Source organism: Salmo salar, chromosome 15, assembly GCF_965601325.2.
Source record: "Salmo salar chromosome 15, fSalSal1, whole genome shotgun sequence".
In the NCBI taxonomy this organism is placed as follows: domain Eukaryota; kingdom Metazoa; phylum Chordata; class Actinopteri; order Salmoniformes; family Salmonidae; genus Salmo; species Salmo salar.
The window spans coordinates 5,129,948-5,148,727 of record NC_138305.1 but is presented as its reverse complement, the minus strand read 5'-3'; the positions used below and the strand labels follow the sequence as shown (position 1 = coordinate 5,148,727).

The 18,780-nt window shown below is 48.0% G+C and overlaps 1 protein-coding gene across 1 annotated transcript in view; it reads right to left on the bottom strand.

The window, feature by feature from the left end:
• LOC106570851 (protein unc-13 homolog B) overlaps nucleotides 1-16,759 on the bottom strand; it is a 79,296-nt gene extending 62,537 nt beyond the window's left edge. The window contains exons 1-4 of the mRNA XM_045695361.2: nucleotides 16,696-16,759; nucleotides 15,071-15,290; nucleotides 11,070-11,297; nucleotides 380-521 (exon numbers count right to left, since the gene is read on the bottom strand). Coding sequence (XP_045551317.2) covers nucleotides 380-521; nucleotides 11,070-11,297; nucleotides 15,071-15,290; nucleotides 16,696-16,731 — 626 coding nt within the window. The 5' untranslated portion in view covers nucleotides 16,732-16,759. The remainder of the gene's footprint in view (nucleotides 1-379; nucleotides 522-11,069; nucleotides 11,298-15,070; nucleotides 15,291-16,695) is intronic.
• Between the last annotated feature and the right edge of the window lie 2,021 nt (nucleotides 16,760-18,780).

Sequence of the window (18,780 nt, the reverse complement as noted above, 5' to 3'; positions counted from 1 at the left end):
GAGGTGGAGGGGAGGAGGGTGAAGAGGAGGGTGAAGAGGAGGAGGTGAAGAGGAGGAGGGTGAAGAGGGGGAGGGTGAAGATGAGGAGGTGAAGAGGAGGAGGGTGAAGAGGGGGAGGGTGAAGAGGAGGAGGGTGAGGGGAGGAGGTGGAGGGGAGGAGGGTGAAGAGGAGGAGGGTGAAGAGGGGGAGGGTGAAGGGGAGGAGGTGGAGGGGAGGAGGGTGAAGAGGAGGAGGGTGAAGGGGAGGAGGTGGAGGGGAGGAGGGTGAAGAGGAGGAGGGTGAAGAGGAGGAGGGTAAAGGGGAGGGTGAAGAGGAGGGGGTGAAGAGGAGGGTGGGGAAGAAGAGGAGGGTGAAGGGAGAAGGTATGACAAGCCTTACAAGTTGAATTTCTCCTCCCAGACCGGGTTGAGGTTTCCATAGATGGTCTTGGTTCTCTTCTTGGTCTTCCCCACCTGGATGGTCACATAGGGGTCACTGGAACCTGTCCTGTCTTTAGCCTGGAGACCCTGAGCACTGACAACTAACACACACGCACGCACGCACGCGCACACACACACACACACACACACACACACGTTATTTCACATGTGACCTCACCATGTGACTCACCGTTCAGCAAAACCACAGCAAATTATTGAATGAGTCTTCACTGCTGGACTGGCTGATGTTATAAAACCATTTCTCAACAATTAACTTAAAGTCCATGTACAATTCCACTGAATACTCTGTGTTTTGGTCATATGAATAAAATAAACATGATTAATAATCCTAGAACAATACAAAATATTATATTCTAACTTCAATTGAGCATTCTATTGAAGAACATATAACCACAGAGATAGAATGACTAACGCACAAAGCCCCCCCCCCCCCCCCCAGAGTCCTTTGCTGTTGGCGTCCCGGCGTCCCGGGAGGTAAGAGGAGAAATGCTGTGAGTGGTAAAGCTCTGCCAGGTGTCTTTAAAACCACGTTGATAAGCATGGGAGAAATGTGTTGCTAACCCTTTCATTTAGACCCATAAACAGACAACATTTAGAACATAAATAAACAAACCACAAATAAACATGATTTATTTCAGTAGCCTATTTAATCTGTGCAGTGATATCAAATCACTATGATGTTAGTCACCCAGCCTTTAACAGATCTGTGATTTCCTCCCTATCTAAGACCAGGCAGTAGCAGGCTTTGCTCAGCAGGAAAACACAATAAACTGTTGCTATTTCAACTGTGTAACTTCACTGCAACTAAACTAAACAATCTATTACATTTGGTTGATCATCAGGCAGTTGGTTGAAGAACACTTGATGGTCCAAAATGTTACAGATTGTAGAATAGTTGGGCGTTATTATGGGTATCGGAGTACCAGTAAAGTCACTACAGGTGGTAGTCATGGGTTGTTACAATCGCTTAGCCATTCAGAGACCTGGTTAAAAAGTGCTTTGTAATAATAATGTCATATCTACCACCAACTACACCGTGTGACAGAGGCACGACTACACCGTGTGACCAGAGGCACCCACTACACCGTGTGACAGAGACACCCACTACACCGTGTGACCAGAGGCACGACTACACCGTGTGACAGAGACACCCACTACACCGTGTGACCAGAGGCACCCACTACACCGTGTGACAGAGACACCCACTACACCGTGTGACCAGAGGCACGACTACACCGTGTGACAGAGACACCCACTACACCGTGTGACAGAGACACCGACTACACCGTGTGACAGAGACACCCACTACACCGTGTGACCAGAGGCACCCACTACACCGTGTGACCAGAGGCACCGACTACACCGTGTGACCAGAGGCACCGACTACACCGTGTGACCAGAGGCACCCACTACACCGTGTGACAGAGACACCCACTACACCGTGTGACCAGAGGCACGACTACACCGTGTGACAGAGACACCCACTACACCGTGTGACCAGAGGCACCCACTACACCGTGTGACAGAGACACCCACTACACCGTGTGACCAGAGGCACGACTACACCGTGTGACAGAGACACCCACTACACCGTGTGACAGAGACACCGACTACACCGTGTGACAGAGACACCCACTACACCGTGTGACCAGAGGCACCCACTACACCGTGTGACCAGAGGCACCGACTACACCGTGTGACCAGAGGCACCGACTACACCGTGTGACCAGAGGCACCCACTACACCGTGTGACCAGAGGCACCGACTACACCGTGTGACCAGAGGCACCGACTACACCGTGTGACCAGAGATACCCACTACACCGTGTGACCAGAGGCACCGACTACACCGTGTGACAGAGGCACCGACTACACCGTGTGACCAGAGACACCCAGTACACCGTGTGACAGAGGCACCGACTACACCGTGTGACCAGAGGCACCGACTACACCGTGTGACAGAGGCACCGACTACACCGTGTGACCAGAGACACCCACTACACCGTGTGACAGAGGCACCGACTACACCGTGTGACCAGAGGCACCGACTACACCGTGTGACAGAGGCACCGACTACACCGTGTGACCAGAGACACCCACTACACCGTGTGACAGAGGCACCGACTACACCGTGTGACCAGAGGCACCGACTACACCGTGTGACCAGAGACACCCACTACACCGTGTGACAGAGGCACCGACTACACCGTGTGACAGAGGCACCGACTACACCGTGTGACAGAGGCACCGACTACACCGTGTGACAGAGGCACCGACTACACCGTGTGACCAGAGGCACCGACTACACCGTCTGACAGAGGCACCGACTACACCGTGTGACAGAGGCACCGACTACACCGTGTGACAGAGACACCGACTACACCGTGTGACCAGAGACACCCACTACACCGTGTGACAGAGGCACCGACTACACCGTGTGACCAGAGACACCCACTACACCGTGTGACCAGAGGCACCGACTACACCGTGTGACAGAGACACCGACTACACCGTGTGACCAGAGACACCCACTACACCGTGTGACAGAGGCACCGACTACACCGTGTGACCAGAGACACCCACTACACCGTGTGACAGAGACACCAACTACACCGTGTGACCAGAGACACCCACTACACCGTGTGACCAGAGGCACCGACTACACCGTGTGACCAGAGGCACCGACTACACCGTGTGACCAGAGGCACCGACTACACCGTGTGACAGAGGCACCGACTACACCGTGTGACAGAGGCACCGACTACACCGTGTGACAGAGGCACCGACTACACCGTGTGACAGAGGTACCGACTACACCGTGTGACAGAGGCACCGACTACACCGTGTGACCAGAGGCACCGAATACACCGTGTGACCAGAGGCACCCACTACACCGTGTGACAGAGGCACCGACTACACCGTGTGACAGAGGCACCGACTACACCGTGTGACCAGAGGCACCAACTGCACTGTCTTGTCAACTTAAACAGCAAAAATAAAATGAGGTACATGGACACCTTGTAGGACATTTCTTAGAAAGTGAGATCTGGCCATTTCAACACAGCTGATCTTACTCACTGGTTAGCTGTGATGATCGTTCCCATGGAAATGCCACTGTCATGCCGGCATGTTGTCAGTGGTTTTCATGGTAACGCTAGTGGCCATGACGGCGTGATGCGACTGGTTTTTAAGGGAGATCAACCGCAGGTTATTCTGGCCTCTGGAACTTGGCCAAAGTGGTGGGTCACAGATGGTCACACTAATGATCAGGGTAGAATCATTGTAAAACGGATAGCTGGAGCCATCTGAGCGGTTGACTTCAGAAACCTCACTTGATAGGCCCCATTATCTTCATCACAGGATGTTTTACTGTGGAACCAGTAGATAACATGGTGATTGATGTGGAGTGACTGGTTCCTAATAACACTCATTGGCCCATCCCAGTGACTGGTGAAACTGGGGAAAACTGGGGAATACTGGGGAAAACTGGGGAAAACTGGGGACTACTGGGGAAAACTGGGCAATACTGGGGAAAACTGGGGAAAACTGGGGAAAACTGGGGACTACTGGGGAAAACTGGGCAATACTGGGGAAAACTGGGGAAAACTGGGGAAAACTGGGGAAAACTGGGGAAAACTGGGGAAAACTGGGGAATACTGGGGAAAACTGGGGAATACTGGGGAAAACTGGGGAAAACTGGGGAAAACTGGGGAATACTGGGGAAAACTGGGGAAAACTGGGGAATACTGGGGAATACTGGGGAATACTGGGTAATACTGGGGAAAACTGGGGAATACTGGGGAATACTGGTGGACGTTACCTCATAATGATACTATTTCCATCAGTTTCTGTTTGTAATGACATCATTTCAACCAGTTTTGCCAGCTGGGACTCTAGTTTCACTAAGCGATGCTGTGAGGTATTTGACTGTTTATTAACATAAACACATTTAGCATCTCCAGGTCTCCAGCTGTATTCAAGCCTCTGATGCCTTTGGAACATTTACATTTAAAAAAGCCTAATAAATCAATTTAATATACACCACCACAAGAAATCCATGATTTATTTTAGTCAGGTCTAAAGAAACACCATGACATGAAGAAAATGCATTTTAGAAGAACAGAATATGAGTTGGTCTACTGCATGTTATCTGGCAATTGTTTTATTTATTATATTTTACCTTTATTTAACTAGGCCAGTCAGTTAAGAACAAATTCTTATTTACAATGACGTCCTACACCGGGCCAAACCCGGACGACGCCGGGCCAATTGTGCGCCGCCCTATGGGACTCCCAATCACGAGCGGTTGTGATGCCTCTAGCACTGAGATGCAGTGCCTTAGTCCACTGCGCCACTCGGGAGCCCAGCAATGCTCTGTGCCCTAGGCTGTAGGCTTGTTCATTTAGCTGACAAGATATGCTTATAAGTCCCATGCCATTCTTTTATATCATATGATTTTACAGTAAGAAGAATATAACTGAACTTAGCTGAATAAAATAGAAAGGAACATTTTCCCATTCCGGAGTGAGTGCACATATGAAGTGGCTATGTTGAGCATTAAAGTGATCATTTCAAACAGGTCCTATATACTCTATTTAGAGTTATTGGGCAACTTTAGTTGTGAATGATACAAACCTTAGAATGGGTTAGAAATCTATGCATATATGGGCTGCATGATGCGACTACAGGATATTGATGATTTCAGAAGGTTGCGGGGAAAAAAGCTTGCTCTCTGATCCTCGCCTCAGGCTGCACAGCTGTTCTCTCATCAAGTGATCACATTTTCACCCATCAGACTATTCTCAACGTAATCTTGTCTTTACTAATATGTAAGATTAGTTTTGATTTAGAATGGCCCAATATCAAATGGGCAGCAAGAGGGGCAGGGGGAAAAATATGTCATCTGTACGTACTCAAATAGCGAATGGAGGCTGCTTGCTTTCCCGCCAGTATGTTTTTCAATGATGCCGGTAGGCTACTAAATCGAGCACACAGCCATGCAATCTCCATAGACAAACATTGACAGTCGAGTGGCCTTACTGAAGAGCTCAGTGACTTTCAACATAGCATCGTCATAGGATGCCACCTTTCCAACAAGTCAGTTCGTCAAATTTCTGCCTTGCTAGAGGTGCTTGGTCAACTGTAAATGCTGTTATTGTGAAGTGGAAACATCTAGGAGCAACAACGGCTCAGCCGTAAAGTGGTAGGCCACACAAGTTCACAGAATGGGACAGTCGAGTGCCCGAAGCGTGTAGCGCGTAAAAATCATCTGTTCTCGGTTGCAACACTCACTACTGAGTTCCGAACTGCCTCTGGAAGCAACGTCAGCACAATAACTGTTCGTCTGGAGCTTCATGAAATGGGTTTTAATGGCCGAGCAGCTACACACAAGCCTAAGATCACCGTGCGCAATGCAAGCGTCAGCTGGATTGGTGTAAAGCTCGCCGCCATTGGACTCTGGAGCAGTGGAAAAGCATTCTCTGGAGAGATGAATCATACTTCACCTTCTGGCAGTCCTGACGGACAAATCTGGGTTTGGCTGTGCCAGGAGAACGCTACCTGCCCCAATGCATAGTGCCATCTGTAAAGTTTGTTGGAGGAGGAATATTGGTCTGGGGTTGTTTTTCATGGTTTGGACTAGGCCCCTTAGTTCCAGTGAAGGGAAATCTTAACGCTACAGCATACAATGACATTCTATACGATTCTGTGCTTTCAACTTTGTGGCAACAGTTTGGGGAAGGCCCTTTCCTGTTTCAGTGCGACAATGCCCCCGTGCACAAATCGAGGTCCATACAGAAATGGTTTGTCAAGATCAGTGTAGAAGAACTTAACTGGCCTGCACAGAGCCCTGACCTCAACCCCATCAAACACCTTTGGGATGAATTGGAACGCCGACTGTGAGCCAGACCTAATCGCCCAACATCAGTGCCCGACCTCACTAATGCTCTTGTGGCTGAATGGAAGCAAGTCCCCACAGCAATGTTCCAACATCTAGTGGAAAGCCTTCCCAGAAGAGTGGAGGCTGTTATAGCAGCAAAGGGGGGACCAACTCCATATTAATGCCCATGATTTTGGAATGAGCAGGTGTCCACATACTTTTTGGTCATGTAATGTATTTCACTAAACTGTTGACAGCCCCTCTGCGCATTCAAGAAAGGAGTAAGGGAGAGAGAGAAAGAGATGGAAACGCATGGTGGTGAGATATTCTGTATAGCTAAAGGTAATGTGTCACCCAATGAATTATGGGAAGAAAAAAAAAACATCTCTCTTACTAGGCTATTCAAAATCTATGGAGCCCCTTAGGGGTCTTGGTGAAAAGAAGAAAAAAAACAGCCAAACTAATCTGTTCCCCGTGGGTTTTTTATCCATTCCCTCTGATTTGTAGGCTATCATGATGCTCCCACTTGGCCAATAGCATTTTGCAGCCGAAAATGTCATTGTATTTAGTTAATTATTTACGGACTTCCTGCCTAGGGATGAAAGTGCACATTAGTTACCCCATATTTGCAACTTTAGTGGTTTTTCACACCCATTACTATTATTTTCCTGTATGATTCGGAGGCATATGAAAACACTGAAACTGGAAATTAACTATTGAGTGAGCAGCGCCATTTGACGCATGTCATTAAACTAAATAGAATTACATTTAGACTGCAAAATGTTATCGGGCCAAATGGGACTGTAATGGGAAAGGGGAAAGGGGGATACCTACTCAGTTGTACAACTGAATGCCTTCAACTGAAATGTGTCTTCCGCATTTAACCCAACCCCTCTGAATCAGAGAGCTTAAGGGGCTGCCTTAATCAGCAGTGGGGTTAACTGCCTTGCACAGGGGCAGATCAACAGATTTTTTACCTTGTCAGCTCGGGATTCGAACCAGCAACCTTTTGGTTACTGGCCCAACAGTCTAACGGTAGTCTACATGAGGAGGGAACAAATAAAACATCTGAGGGGATGGATAACAAAAAGAGGGAGTTAGCCTGGCTTTCTTTTCTCCACCGGGCCTAAGTAAAAATCAAATTCAAATTGTAGCCTAAACTGTAGGCTAACTGTATTTTTTTTATTATTTTTTATTAAATATTACCTTTATTTAACTAGGCAAGTCAGTTAAGAAGGAATTCTTATTTATAATGACGGCCTACCAGGGAACAGTGGGTTAACTGCCTTGTTCAGGGGCAGAACGACAGATTTTTACCTTGTCAGCTCAGGGATTCGATCCAGCAACTTTTTGGTTGCTGGCCCAAAGCTCTAACCACTAGGCTACCTACCGCCTGTAAGCCGCCCTGCACAATCAATGAAACAACAGCATCTCCTAGGGCTATGTTCTGTCCCAGACTCATGGATATACATTTTGGAGCGTAGCATAAGGTAACCACTCCTCCAGTATGAGTAATACTACAGTCCACACTCAAAGGCGATAACTCAAATTTGTTTAATTTTGGAGTATAGGCTAGACCAATTATGTACCGAAGACATCTTAAATCACTGTTGTTTTATATTTTTCTGCCATGTGTAATATGTGGTAGGCTATGTATTGTATAACAGCGCAACCATCATTTTAATTCCAACAAAAAAAAATGAGCTTGGGCTCATAAGCCTATGTTTATACATAAGCCCTAATATGCATATGGGTGTTTTTGAGTGAATTATCACCTTAGAAAGCGTTGTCCATTTTGTTGTGTTAGGCTTTGAACCAACATCTACAACGACCATGTTTTTATGCTCAGTTTCAACCTGTTGTTGAACTTTCTTCAAATTGATCATAACAGTGAGGTGAGTTGTAAAAGCACAATAACGTTTTGATGAAATGTGTTTGATGTGATTTTCGATTGCATTTATAATGATGTCAGAGTGGTTAGAAGGACAATAGACCCAGGACCTCATTAGGACATGATGGTCGTTAGCAAGTTGGGTACTACCAAAGCATGTCCAGAGTGCATAAGAGGAGATTACCGTCACTCAATGGAAACAGCCCTAGATGTGGTACAGTTTTGTGGTGTGGTGTGGTATAACGTTGCGGTCTGGTACAGTGTTGCAGTGTGGTAGAGTGTTGAGGTGTGGTAGAGTGTTGGGGTGAGGTACAGTGTTGCAGTGTGGTAGAGTGTTGAGGTGTGGTAGAGTGTTGGGGTGAGGTACAGTGTTGCGGTGTGGTAGAGTGTTGAGGTGTGGTAGAGTGTTGAGGTGTGATAGAGTGTTGAGGTGTGGTACAGTGTTGAGGTGTGGTAGAGTGTTGAGGTGTGGTAGAGTGTTGCGGTGTGGTAGAGTGTTGCGGTGTGGTAGAGTGTTGCGGTGTGGTAGAGTGTTGGGGTGTGGTAGAGTGTTGAGGTGTGATAGAGTGTTGAGGTGTGGTAGAGTGTTGAGGTGTGGTAGAGTGTTGAGGTGTGGTAGAGTGTTGAGGTGTGGTAGAGTGTTGGGGTGTGGTAGAGTGTTGCGGTGTGGTAAAGTGTTGAGGTGTGGTAGAGTGTTGAGGTGTGGTAGATTGTTGAGGTGTGGTAGAGTGTTGAGGTGTGGTACAGTGTTGCGGTGTGGTACAGTGTTGAGGTGTGGTAGAGTGTTGAGGTGTGGTAGAGTGTTGGGGTGTGGTAGAGTGTTGAGGTGTGGTAGAGGGTTGAGGTGTGGTAGAGTGTTGGGGTGAGGTACAGTGTTGAGGTGTGGTAGAGTGTTGGGGTGTGGTAGAGTGTTGAGGTGTGGTAGAGTGTTGAGGTGTGGTAGAGTGTTGAGGTGTGGTAGAGTGTTGAGGTGTGGTACAGTGTTGCGGTGTGGTAGAGTGTTGGGGTGTGGTAGAGTGTTGGGGTGTGGTAGAGTGTTGCAGTGTGGTAGAGTGTTGCAGTGTGGTAGAGTGTTGGGGTGTGGTAGAGTATTGAGGTGTGGTAGAGTGTTGGGGTGAGGTACAGTGTTGCGGTGTGGTACAGTGTTGCGGTGTGGTAGAGTGTTGGGGTGTGGTAGAGTGTTGAGGTGTGGTAGAGTGTTGAGGTGTGGTAGAGTGTTGTGGTGTGGTAGTGTGTTGAGGTGTGGTAGTGTTGAGGTGTGGTAGAGTGTTGAGGTGTGGTAGAGTATTGAGGTGTGGTAGAGTGTTGGGGTGTGGTAGAGTGTTGAGGTGTGGTAGAGTGTTGAGGTGTGGTAGAGTGTTGGGGTGAGGTACAGTGTTGAGGTGTGGTAGAGTGTTGAGGTGTGGTAGTGTTGAGGTGTGGTAGAGTGTTGAGGTGTGGTAGAGTGTTGAGGTGTGGTAGAGTGTTGTGGTGTGGTAGAGTGTTGAGGTGTGTTGAGGTGTGGTAGAGTGGTGGGGTGTGGTACAGTGTTGGGGTGTGGTAGAGTGTTGAGGTGTGGTAGTGTTGAGGTGTGGTAGAGTGTTGAGGTGTGGTAGAGTGTTGAGGTGTGGTACAGTGTTGGGGTGTGGTAGAGTGTTGAGGTGTGGTAGAGTGTTGAGGTGTGGTAGAGTGTTGAGGTGTGGTAGAGTGTTGGGGTGTGGTAGAGTGTTGGGGTGTGGTAGAGTGTTGAGGTGTGGTAGAGTGTTGGGGTGTGGTAGAGTGTTGGGGTGTGGTAGAGTGTTGAGGTGTGGTAGAGTGTTGAGGTGTGGTAGAGTGTTGCAGTGTGGTAGAGTGTTGAGGTGTGGTACAGTGTTGTGGTGTGGTAGAGTGTTGGGGTGTGGTAGAGTGTTGCAGTGTGGTAGAGTGTTGCAGTGTGGTAGAGTGTTGCAGTGTGGTAGAGTGTTGAGGTGTGGTAGAGTGTTGGGGTGAGGTACAGTGTTGCGGTGTGGTAAAGTGTTGCGGTGTGGTAGAGTGTTGGGGTGTGGTAGAGTGTTGCAGTGTGGTAGACTGTTGCGGTGTGGTAGAGTGTTGAGGTGTGGTAGATTGTTGAGGTGTGGTAGTGTTGAGGTGTGGTAGAGTGTTGAGGTGTGTTGAGGTGTGGTAGAGTGGTGGGGTGTGTTACAGTGTTGGGGTGTGGTAGAGTGTTGAGGTGTGGTAGAGTGTTGTGGTGTGGTACAGTGTTGTGGTGTGGCACAGTGTTGCGGTGTGGTGTGGTAGAGTAATGCGGTGTGGTACAGTGTTGTGGTGTGGTACAGTGTTGCAGTGCGGTGTGGTACAGTGTTGTGGTGTGGTACAGTGTTGCAGTGCGGTGTGGTACAGTGTTGCGGTGTGGTAGAGTGTTGCAGTACGGTGTGGTACAGTTCTGCGGTGTGGTGTTGTACAGTGTTGCAGTGCGGTGTGGTAGAGTAATGCGGTGTGGTACAGTGTTGTGGTGTGGTATAGTGCTGTGGTGTGGTACAGTGTTGCAGTGCGGTGTGGTACAGTGTTGTGGTGTGGTAGAGTAATGCGGTGTGGTACAGTGTTGTGGTGTGGTACAGTGTTGTGGTGTGGTGTGGGACAGTGTTGTGGTGTGGTGTGGTAGAGTAATGCGGTGTGGTACAGTGTTGTGGTGTGGTACAGTGTTGTGGTGTGGTACAGTGTTGCGGTGTGGTGTGGTAGAGTAATGCGGTGTGGTACAGTGGTGTGGTGTGGTACAGTGTTGCAGTGCGGTGTGGTACAGTGTTGTGGTGTGGTACAGTGTTGCAGTGCAGTGTGGTAGAGTAATGCGGTGTGGTACAGTGTTGTGTTGCGGTGTGGTACAGTGTTGTTGTACAATACTTACCGGTGATGGTGATCTTGGCGGACCACTTGGAGGTTCCGTCTAACACGCTCTGTTTAATGGTCTTCATCTGCTGTGCATGGAGCAGCTTAGTGACGGCGAACACAGCCCTGATCTCCTCAAAGATCTCCGGCTTGTTCCTCTCCCTGATCTTCATCCTGTCCTTCATAGCTGTGATGATGTGCTGGGTCCGGTCCTCTGCTCCCGTCTTAGAGCTCTTCTCAGCCGCCCCTGGAGAGAGGGAAGGAGAGAGGGGAGGAGAGAGGGTGTGTAATAATAATGCTACTACTACTACTACTAATAATAATAATAATAATACTGATAATACTAATAATACTACGAATAATAATATTGATACTACTAATACTACGAATAATAATATTGATACTACTAATACTACTAATAGTACTAATAATAATGATAATAATAATAATAATAATAATAATGATAATAATAATAATACCACTACTACTACTACTACTGCTACTAATAACAATAATGCTACTACTACTACTAATAATACTGATAATACTAATAATACTACTACTAATAATAATGATAATAATATGACTACCACTAATAATAATGATAATAGTAATACTACTAATAATACTAATAATTATTATTAGTATAATAAAAATGATAATACTACTACTAATAATAGTGATAATAATACTAATAATAATACTAATAATAATACTGATATTACTAATAATACTGCTAATAATAATGCTACTAATAATAATAATAATGAAAATAATAATAACAATAATCGTCATCATAATAATAATAATAATCTATGCCATTTAGCAGACGCTTTTATCCAAAGCGATTTACAATGGATGAAGATACTTCAAACGTATAGAATTTTTCTAATCTATCAGCACTTAAAACATTTTACTGGCACGACCAATAATTCATGGTTGTCAAACGTCACTTTTTATTTTTCTTCATAGAATGCACTCATATGTACATATTCTTATTGTATACAGTATTTTAGAAATATTTTGTGTTAAAATAAAGAAAAGTGCTCATTTGCCTCTTCTGCATAAATTCACCAGGTGTATTTGCATATATTAATACATTAACATATAGGGGTGGAACAAGGCTGCCCTCACCTGCTCTGTCTACCCTACCTGCCCTCACCTGCTCTGTCTACCCTACCTGCCCTCACCTGCTCTGTCTACCCTACCTGCCCTCACCTGCTCTGTCTACCCTACCTGCCCTCACCTGCTCTGTTTACCCTACCTGCACTCACCTGCTCTGTCTACCCTACCTGCCCTCACCTGCTCTGTCTACCCTACCTGCCCTCACCTGCTCTGTCTACCCTACCTGCCCTCACCTGCTCTGTGTACCCTACCTACCCTGTCTACCCTACCTGCCCTCACCTGCTCTGTCTACCCTACCTGCCCTCACCTGCTCCGTTTACCCTACCTGCACTCACCTGCTCTGTCTACCCTACCTGCCCTCACCTGCTCTGTCACCCTACCTGCCCTCACCTGCTCTGTGTACCCTACCTGCCCTCACCTGCTCTGTGTACCCTACCTGCACTCACCTGCTCTGTCTACCCTACCTGCCCTCACCTGCTCTGTGTACCCTACCTGCCCTCACCTACTCTGTCTACCCTACCTGCCCTGTCTACCCTACCTGCCCTCCCTGCTCTGTTTACCCTACCTGCCCTCACCTGCTCTGTTTACCCTACCTGCACTCACCTGCTCTGTCTACCCTACCTGCCCTCACCCGGTCTGTTTACTCTACCTGCCCTCACCTGCTCTGTCTTCCCTACCTGCCCTCACCTGCTCTGTCTACCCTACCTGCCCTCACCTGCTCTGTCTACCCTACCTGCCCTCACCTGCTCTGTCCACCCTACCTGCCCTCACCTGCTCTGTCTACCCTACCTGCCCTCACCTGCTCTGTCAACCCTACCTGCCCTCACCTGCTCTGTCTACCCTACCTGCCCTCACCTGCTCTGTCTACCCTACCTGCCCTCACCTGCTCTGTCTACCCTACCTGCCTTCACCTGCTCTGTCACCCTACCTGCCCTCACCTGCTCTGTCTACCCTACCTGCCCTCACCTGCTCTGTCTACCCTACCTGCCCTCACCTTCTCTGTCTACCTTACCTGCCCTCACCTGCTCTGTCTACCCTACCTGCCCTCACCTGCTCTGTCTACCCTACCTGCCCTCACCTGCTCTGTCTACCCTACCTGCCCTCACCTGCTCTGTCTACCCTACCTGCCCTCACCTGCTCTGTCTACCCTACCTGCCATCACCTGCTCTGTCTACCCTACCTGCCCTCACCTGCTCTGTGTACCCTACCTGCCCTCACCTACTCTGTCTACCCTACCTGCCCTGTCTACCCTACCTGCCCTCCCTGCTCTGTTTACCCTACCTGCCCTCACCTGCTCTGTTTACCCTACCTGCACTCACCTGCTCTGTCTACCCTACCTGCCCTCACCTGCTCTGTCTACCCTACCTGCCCTCACCTGCTCTGTCAACCCTACCTGCCCTCACCTGCTCTGTCTACCCTACCTGCCCTCACCTGCTCTGTCTACCCTACCTGCCCTCACCTGCTCTGTCTACCCTACCTGCCTTCACCTGCTCTGTCACCCTACCTGCCCTCACCTGCTCTGTCTACCCTACCTGCCCTCACCTGCTCTGTCTACCCTACCTGCCCTCACCTTCTCTGTCTACCTTACCTGCCCTCACCTGCTCTGTCTACCCTACCTGCCCTCACCTGCTCTGTCTACCCTACCTGCCCTCACCTGCTCTGTCTACCCTACCTGCCCTCACCTGCTCTGTCTACCCTACCTGCCCTCACCTGCTCTGTCTACCCTACCTGCCATCACCTGCTCTGTCTACCCTACCTGCCCTCACCTGCTCTGTCTACCTTACCTGCCCTCACCTGCTCTGTCTACCCTACCTGCCCTCACCTGCTCTGTCTACCCTACCTGCCCTCACCTGCTCTGTCTACCCTACCTGCCCTCACCTGCTCTGTCTACCCTACCTGCACTCACCTGCTCTGTCTACCCTACCTGCACTCACCTGCTCTGTCTAGACTGCTTCATTAATTACTGTTGTTGTCATGTTCTGTTGCATAATTCAACAAGTAGCAGGATACCCTCAGATTAAAAATCAACACGCACGGCTCTAGGTTACGCCCGTCTAAACAGACTTTAATTTGTTTGAGAGATCAGACATAATATCACTATAATCCCAGTGTTCATTTTCAGAAGTTGTTTTACATTTTACATTTACAGTTTTCATTTCAGTGCATCACATTTGTAAACTTTTCAACTGTATTAAACTCGAAACTTTAAAAAATTGCACAAAAAATGAACACCCATCAAAATAAAGTTATATTTCTTGTCTTTCTTGTGATGTAAGTGTTGAGACGGTGTGTTAAATCCCAGACAGAGCTTCAGCGTTCTTATGGATTCAACGGAAAGACAACGTGTTCCATTGAGCCCATTACAGCTATCACCAGGGTGTGTTTGACAGGTCATTACAAATATTTCTGCAGTCGTAACGTTAACGGGGGAAAAAACGACGGGCGCAAGCAAGAGTATGAAAGAGTCGCAGGAGTAAAATGAAAGCAATCAATCCAGAGAGATTTAACAATCAATCCAGAGAGATTTAACAATCAAGCCAGAGAGATTTAACAATCAAGCCAGAGAGATTTAACAATCAATCCAGAAAGATTTAACAATCAATCCAGAGAGATTTAACAATCAACCAGAGAGATTTAACAATCAATCCAGATAAATTTAACAATCAATCCAGAGAGATTTAACAATCAATCCAGAGAGATTTAACAATCAATCCAGAGAGATTTATGTGACACCCCTCAAACACAGGAAATAGATATCTGAAAAAGACAGATCTTCAAGTGGGAGGGGCATGCACGTTGCGAGTTACACAACAAAAAAATACAATTTAACGTCCTCAGCATTTCAACCCCTTCTTTCCTCCCAATGTACTACCCCTTGTCTTCTCCTCTACTCACTCTGCAGACAGTCAGCGTTGAGCAGCTCCTGGCACTTCTCGTGAACTTTGACCCCACACTCAGCACACCTCATGCCCTGGCGGGCGATGCCCCACAGCAGCCCCTCACACTCATAGCAGTAGGTGGGTGTGGAGGCCGTCCACACCTGGAAGGCATGGGGCGTTGTGCAGGAGATGGGGTAGATCAGAGCCTGCAGGGTTTTCTTATACACGTGGTTCTTCTGTAGGAGAAGAGAGAGGGGGAGAGGGAGGGAAGAGAGAGATAGAGGGACAGAGAGAAAGGGGGAGAGAGGGGGGAAGAGAGAGATAGAGGGACAGAGAGAAAGATAGATAGGAAGGGGGAGAGAGGGGTGAAGAGAGAGATAGAGGGACAGAGAGAAAGATAGATAGGAAGGGGGAGAGAGGGGGGAAGAGAGAGGTAGAGGGACAGAAATAAAGATAGATAGGAAGAGGGAGAGAGGGGGTGAGAGAGGTAGAGGGACAGAGAGAATAATAGATAGGAAAGGGGAGAGAGGGGGTAAGAGAGGTAGAGGGGCAGAGAGAAAGATAGATAGGAAGGGGGAGAGAGGGGGTAAGAGGTAGAGAAGAACAGAAAAAATATCAAGATTGAAAGGGAGGGGAAGAGATAGGGAGAGAAAGAGAGAGAGTAACAGACCATGTTTAGTCAGGTGCAGTGGGTAGTGCAGAGCAGAGTTGAGGTGCACACAGAACCGTAGGCTGAGGTATGAACACTCACAGGGGACCTCAACCTTATGTTTGTTTGTTTGTTTGGTTAGAACTGGAACGTTACAAAAGATATGAGTCACCATCAGCCATCATTTCTTCTCAGAATGTGACAGGGATATGGGGTCAGGGAGATAGGTAGGGAGAGGGAGCGAGGCACGGAGAGGGGGAGAGGAAGAGGGGGAGGGAGAGAGAGGGAGAGAGAGAGGGAGAGGTGGAGGGAGAGCGGTAGGGAGAGGGGTAGAGGGAGAGGGTGAGAAGGATAAGGGAGAGGGATAAGGGGGATAGGTAGGAGGAGAGGGAGAGAGGGATAAGGGAGAGAGGGATAAGGGGGAGAGGGAGAGAGGGATAAAGGGTATAGGTAGGAGGAGAGGGAGAGAGGGATAAGGGGGATAGGTAGGAGGAGAGGGATAAGGGAGAGAGGGATAAGGGAGAGAGGGATAAGGGGGAGAGGGAGAGAGGGATAAAGGGTATAGGTAGGAGGAGAGGGAGAGAGGGATAAGGGGGATAGGTAGGGGGGAGGGAGAGAGGTATAAGGGAGAGAGGGATACGAGAGAGAGGTAGGGAGAGGAAGGAGGAGGTAGGGATAGGGGAAGAGGGAGAAGAAGAGGCAGGGAGAGGGGAAGAGGGAGAGAGGGATAAGGGAAAAAGGTAGCGAGGTAGGGAGAGCGAAAGAAAGAAAGAAAGAAAGAAAGAAAGAAAGAAAGAAAGAAAGAAAGAAAGAAAGAAAGAAAGAAAGAAAGAAAGAAAGAAAGAAGGAAAGAGGGAGAGTACTGTACCAGGGAAAGCCACATTAAGCTATTTATAAACTCACACCTCACACAGACCAGCGTTCTACACAAAATGACCAAGGAAAGGTCAGACTGAATAGATTAACAAGTGGTGAACGGTGTGTCCTCTCACCAGCTCCTGGTCCTTCTGGGACGTCTTTGTAGCCATAGAGAGCCCTGCCTTCCTGGCCTGCAACATGGACTGAGAGAGAGAGAGAGAGAGAGAGAGAGAGAGAGACAGAGACAGAGAGAGTGACAGACAGAGAGAGATTCAGAGAGAGATCGCGAGATAGAGAGACAAAAAGAGAGAGACAGAGAGAGAGAGACAGAGAGTGAGAGAGAGCGAGAGACAGAGAGACAGAGAGAGAGAGAGAGACAGAGAGAGAGAAGATTGAGGACAGAAGAGAGGTTTATTATCTACAAATACAATAACTGTGGTTTAGTTCACACTCAGACATATAATATATGTGTGAACAGGGGATAAAGTTTCTTAGCCTGGCTACCAGTTTGAATTATCGTTCCACTCCTTTGCATGACACAGGTTCTGGATTTCAGGCTAAAGGTTTCAATGGGCCAGGTTAGAACCTGTTGTGTATGTGACTCAGACTATAGTTGTCTAAGGACAGATCATGTGTGCTCAGCGGTGCTCTGACATGTCCTTGTGTGTCTAATTCCCTCTCTCCTCCACAGTGGACTGTCTCACAACCACATACACATACTAAGAACCTCTCTGTATGTCTGTCCGTCTGTGTGTCTGGAGGACCTGCTCTCTGCTAGACAAGCTAATCAATGCCGTTAGCCGTTCCCCGCTAAATGGCAAAAATGCTCTCAAATGCTCTGAGGAGAAAAACAAGATAAACAAACCAAAAAAAAAACGCCACTCTTGCAGCAGGTGTTTTTTTGTTTAGTCACTGTGTGCTACAGGGTATGAAAGCCGATGTGTGTGGGAAAAGAAATGGACAGGGTTATAATGTGTGTCGTGTCATTTGTTGGGAAGTAGATGGATTTGTTTTCTCCTGTTTCGACAAGGGAAAGCAGGTCAGTAAGGACCTGGTGGAGTGACGTAGCAAACAGTCAATAAAACCACATAGTAGGCCTACAGTAGTCTCTCTATGGACTTTAGTGTTGACCTCGGAGTGAAACTGTTAGTCACAACGTGGATGCTGTCGACTTGCTGTTGTCAGCGTGTGTGTGTGTGTGTGTGTGTGTGTGTGTGTGTGTGTGTGTGTGTGTGTGTGTGTGTGTGTGTGTGTGTGTGTGTGTGTGTGTGTGAGGCTGTGTTGAGCTCACTGTCAGACACTTACCATTGCCTGAGGGAAGACAGTGACAGGGCAGGAGGAGAAAGAACAAGAAATAATCAAGGTTAGAGCATCACAAGAAGACTGGTGTTCCTCAGAGAGTAGCTCTCCCACATCCAACACTTCAAACACAGTCAGACTTCGCTCTGCTCTGAGAGACTTGAGGAGGAGAGAAACGTCAATGGATTTTCTTTAGGGACACGTAAATACACCACATTTGGAAACAGAACGACCTTGAACCAAGTTTTTAATCTGCAACGTGCAGGATAATGTGTACAAATACAATACCCTGCCGTAACCAGCACCTTGAACAGGCTGCACTACTGTACACAGGCCTTGTAGTTCTTTATATTTCTGCAACAGTATTTTCATTTGACTTTATAGTGGTCCTATTCATATTGCCGTCTGCCTGAGGTACTGTGAGTTCAGGAGTCAAAGGTCAAGAGGTCAGAGAAACTCACCAGCTCGCTGACCAGGGGGATAGGCCGTCTCTTGCGGAGGTCAGGCATGCTGTCGATCCCAAAGGGCGTGGCGCCACTAAACACACACACAGTTCAAAACAAGATACAACAAAATACCACATCTATTAGATCATCATTGCTGGTGGCTGGACTCCAGTCCACTTGAATATGTACAGGCAGGCAGGCAGACAGACAGACAGACAGACAGACAGACAGACAGACAGACAGACAGACAGACAGACAGACAGACAGACAGACAGACAGACAGACAGACAGACAGACAGACAGACAGACAGACAGACAGACAGACAGACAGACAGACAGACAGACAGACAGACAGACAGACAGACAGACAGACAGACAGACAGACAGACAGACAGACAGACAGACAGACAGACAGACAGACAGACAGACAGACAGACAGACAGACAGACAGACAGACAGACAGACAGACAGACA